The sequence below is a fragment of the Oncorhynchus tshawytscha genome, linkage group LG09 (assembly GCF_018296145.1).
Source record: "Oncorhynchus tshawytscha isolate Ot180627B linkage group LG09, Otsh_v2.0, whole genome shotgun sequence".
Lineage (NCBI taxonomy): Eukaryota > Metazoa > Chordata > Actinopteri > Salmoniformes > Salmonidae > Oncorhynchus > Oncorhynchus tshawytscha.
The window spans coordinates 44,156,112-44,160,629 of NC_056437.1; the positions used below are offsets into that span (position 1 = coordinate 44,156,112).

A 4,518-nucleotide genomic window follows, 5' to 3' on the forward strand; every position below is an offset into this window, starting at 1 on the left:
CCGGCCCACACTATCCCACGCCTAGAACTGTGTGCGGCTTTGCTAGCTGTTGAGATGTATGAACTGATCAAAGACGAAATTGACATTGATATACATGCAGCCAAGTTCTACACAGACAGTAAGATAGTTCTCGGTTACATCCACAATGTCACCAAAAGATTCTATGTTTATGTTGCCAATAGGATAACTCGCATCAGGAAGCCTACCCATCCAGATCAGTGGTGCTATATAAACACTGACAGCAATCCAGCAGACCATGCAACCAGGCCCATACTTGCTGCGCTCTTAAAACACACTAGTTGGTTCTCAGGTCCACCGTTCCTGACCCAAACAAACTCGAGTAAGCCTGAGAACATCAATTTTGACCTTGTAGAGCCTCACACAGATGCAGAGATTCGACCAGACGTCACTGTCTTTGCCTCTAAAGTTTCTGGAGCTCAACTTGGCTCTCATCGCTTTGAGAGGTTCTCAAGCTGGAAAACTCTCAATCGAGCCACAGCACGACTCATTCATGTTGCAAGATCCTTCCATGAAGGTGCAGACAACACCAGCTGCAGAGGCTGGCATGACTGTAATAAACCATGCGGTACAAGTGAGTTGTCACAAGCCAAAACAGCAATCATTCACTGTGTGCAACATGAAGCCTTCAGAGAGGAATTCAAATGCATTGAAAAAGGAAAAGAGTTCCCAAAGTAAAGTACACTCAAAAAGCTGAACCCAGTGATTGATGAGGATGGGTTGCTGAGGGTGGGAGGCCGCTTATCCTCCGCCGACATGTTACAAGACGAAAAACATCCTCTCATCATACCACGGACACATCATGTTGCCACTCTGCTGGTAAGACATTATCACGAGCAAGTGGCTCACCAAGGCCGTCATTTTTCAGATGGAGCTATTCGAGCAGCAGGCTTCTGGATTATTGGGAGCAAACGTCTGGTCTCTGGTATCATTCACAAGTGTGTCACCTGCTGCAAGGTTAGAGGGAGGTTAGTTGACCAAAAAATGGCTGACTTGCCTGCAGACAGACTCACATCTGAACCACCATTCACCAGCGTTGGACTTGATGTGTTTGGACCATGGAATGTCATAACTCGTCGCACTAGAGGTGGTAGTGCAGACTCCAAGCGCTGGGCGGTGCTCTTTACATGTATGTCTACTAGAGCAGTCCATATCGAGCTTATCGAATCCATGTCCACATCCAGCTTCATCAACGCGCTGAGGCGTTTTTCCGCTATCCGTGGTCCAGCAAAAGTGCTACGGTCTGATCGAGGTACAAACTTTATAGGTGCCTGCAGGGAACTGGGTATCGACACAAATGACTCGGAACTGACTAAATACCTCTCAGATAAGGGATGTACTTGGATATTTAATCCTCCACACTCGTCTCATATGGGTGGTTCTTGGGAGAGACTCATTGGGGTTGCCAGACGTATTCTTGATGCTATGCTGTTTCAGACGGGCTCCACTCGTCTCACACATGAGGTCTTGAGCACTCTTATGTCTGAAGTTATGGCAATAATCAATGCGAGACCCTTAGTGTCAGTATCAACCGACCCTGACATGCCTACCATTCTCACACCCTCAATGTTACTTACACAAAAGACCAGCGCTACCTCAGCCCCTTCTGGATACTTCAGCATGAACGACCTTCATGGAAAACAGTGGAAGCAAGTCCAGTGTCTCGCTGACACCTTTTGGAAAAGGTGGAGACAGGAGTACCTGACAACGCTGCAGAGACGCAGAAAATGGACTGCAGAAAAGCCAAATGTAAAAGTGGGAGATGTTGTCTTATTGAAAGACAGTCAGGCACACAGAAATGACTGGCCAGTCGGGCTTGTGGTAAAAACCTTTCCCAGTACTGACAAAAAGGTTAGGAAAGTAGAACTAAAAATTGTCAAGCAAGGAGCTGCTAAGGTGTTTCTGAGACCAATCTCAGAGATTGTTGTTCTTCTTTCTGAAGCATCCTAGAGACAAAAGATAAAAATAGAAAGGACATTATTTGTTTCTTGATATGTTATATTTCATAGTGGCACAATTTCATTATGCCAGGCGGGGAGTGTGCTGCCATCCTGTTAGAAGGTAACAGATTATTTTATTACAATGGTTAAATTGGATTTTCATTGTGTTCAATGGTGTTATTTGCCCCCTAGTGGCGCTTTCTGGTACTTAGAAAGACGGCGCAAACAGGAAGTACAGAATTTGTTTTGCACGCATAGAAGCAGCTACAAACAACGCTACGGTGCAGGTCTTTCAATATAGTTATTTCTTGTCACGCTTCAGCCTTGGAAACATATTTGTTTGTAAGTTCGATTCAAGCATTTAGCTAATGATGATAATCTTGTTATTGATAGAGTTGCTTACATATCAATATTGGTTGCATTTACTCACAAATTGCAATGCCTTTAAATGTATGTCGTTAGCTGTATTACTTTGCTCGTGCGTCATGCAAACGAATTGTAAAATATACAATACTGTAGTTTTGTTACTGTTCCTAGTGTAATATGCTTTGTTATTCTACATAAATGGTTGTACATTATTAGAGTAATGAAAGGAGCCAATTACCATATGAGTAACAATTAGCTATATGGTTTGGCATCATGCCAGATGCATGGTACCTTAGCACGTGCTTTGTATTTATGCAACTTCAAATGTTTAATGTACAGCTACAGTATGTCGGTGTGAATTGAATACTAAAGTATATTCTTTTCTGTATTTTGCAGTTTCACAACATAAACGTTTTCAATATATTCATTCAAGAAAAGTCACGCCTTGGGAGTTTTATTGAAGACTTAGTTGTTAGCTATCTGTCTAGTTTTGCATGGGAACGCAACTCAAGGGCAGAATATGCCCAATGAAGATGTTGTGCAGTCCCATCAATATCCTTGTGGGTGGACTGTGTGTGTGAGACTGTAAAATAACACAACATTACGTAAAGCATTAAATCAGTACCTACTCAGCAGATCCCACTCAGAACCCACAATTGTCCTAAATGAGCCCCTTTCCTGTGAAAATCCATTAAAATAATTCCATATTGACAAACCTGCCCGGTCCAACACTTTGACGACCAAACAGTTCACTCGAGAGGCCATCAACTGCATTGCTAATGCACTCTAATTATATGTTTTTGCTTTGAAAAACTGTGCCATTTCACTACACTATGGTTACTGTCCAAAATATTCACTTTGATTATAATTTTTTTCACCATCTTTTGCAGGGCAATTTTCTGGGAATAGAAAAAGCAGAAGAGCCAGCATTACATGCTATGTCCCTGAGGGACTAAGAGCAGGTAAAAGGACATAAAGGAAAACTTGCCTTTTTTGGCCTGGCAAAGAAAACAGAATTGTCTGTCAGACATTTCTTGTATACATTCTCTTTTCCCGCCTGTTCATCTAACATGCTGACCACACCGCTCCGTTGCAAAATAAATGTACACATACATGTTATTCAATCATTGTCTGCGTGGCCATGCGCTAAAATAGAAATTGGTTCTATTTGTGATGCTCAATGCACTGCAATGCACCTCTCCCATCTTTGTCCTGGTATATAAACATTGTTTTTTAGGAATATATACCCACATGCCATCTCCTCATTGGGTTTTAGGAGCATATACCCACGTGGGTGATTGAAAGATGAACTAAGGTCCACACTCCGGTCAGTTGTAGTAATGCTGTAAAGTTGGTAGCCAACTACCATATGAAGTCCAAAGAAGAAAAAGAAACCTGAAGGAAGGAGGAGAGATGACGAGAAACAAATTCGGTTTACCGTTTTATCTGTTGATTAATTGTCGGAGTAGAGGACCTTGTGCATTTCAGGTAAATTAAAAACCCAATGTTTATATACCAGGACAAATTTTCGAGCAACAGCAAGCTCGCTAAATTGCTATACATGTTTAATGCTTGTTGACATGTTCCCAAATTAATATAATTGGTTCAGAGTTATTTTTATATTTCAACCTGCATGTCCTGATCGCTTCTGGTGTGGGTGAACAAAATCAACTTGCACACAATAGCGCAGGCGGACGCACGCGCAGTTTGGTCAGCATGTAAGCCTCTACAAAAGGGGAGCCACAGAAGTACCCTAACCGGAAAAACAGGCTTCTGGCAAACAGTTGTGGCAAACCTTCAGCCAATTTGCAGCAAGCTCATATTTTCACATGCAAATGAGTTTTGTGACAAACTGTTGGGGTTAATTTGCAGCAACTTGTGAACTTCTGGAAAACAATTCTGGGAAACTTGTGACAAACCTTTTTGGTTACTGTGTGTTAAAAACACATTAAAATGTATCTGCACTGAACAAAAATATAAACACAACATGTAAAGTCTGGGTCCCATGTTTTATGAGCTGAAATAAATTATCCTCAAAATTTTACATATGCACAACATGCTTATTTCTCTCTAATTTTGTGCATACATTTGTATACATCCCTGTTAGTGAGCATTTCTCCTTTGCCAAGGTAATTCATCCACCTGACAGTTGTGGTATAATAATTATATTTTCGAAAAACATAGGCTTAATGAT

The 4,518-nt window shown here is 41.6% G+C and overlaps 1 protein-coding gene across 1 annotated transcript; it reads left to right on the top strand.

Moving 5' to 3' along the window:
• The first annotated feature begins 203 nt into the window (after positions 1-203).
• LOC121847167 lies at positions 204-2,840 on the top strand. Its single transcript, XM_042326927.1, has one exon. It carries the CDS (start codon positions 775-777, stop codon positions 1,966-1,968), a length of 1,194 nt encoding a protein of 397 aa, XP_042182861.1. The 5' UTR covers positions 204-774; the 3' UTR covers positions 1,969-2,840.
• Positions 2,841-4,518: the final 1,678 nt, after the last annotated feature.

Bases quoted from the DNA above. Each gene is read 5' to 3' on its own strand.
- LOC121847167 (XM_042326927.1), top strand. From the start codon at position 775: ATGTTACAAGACGAAAAACATCCTCTCATCATACCACGGACACATCAT.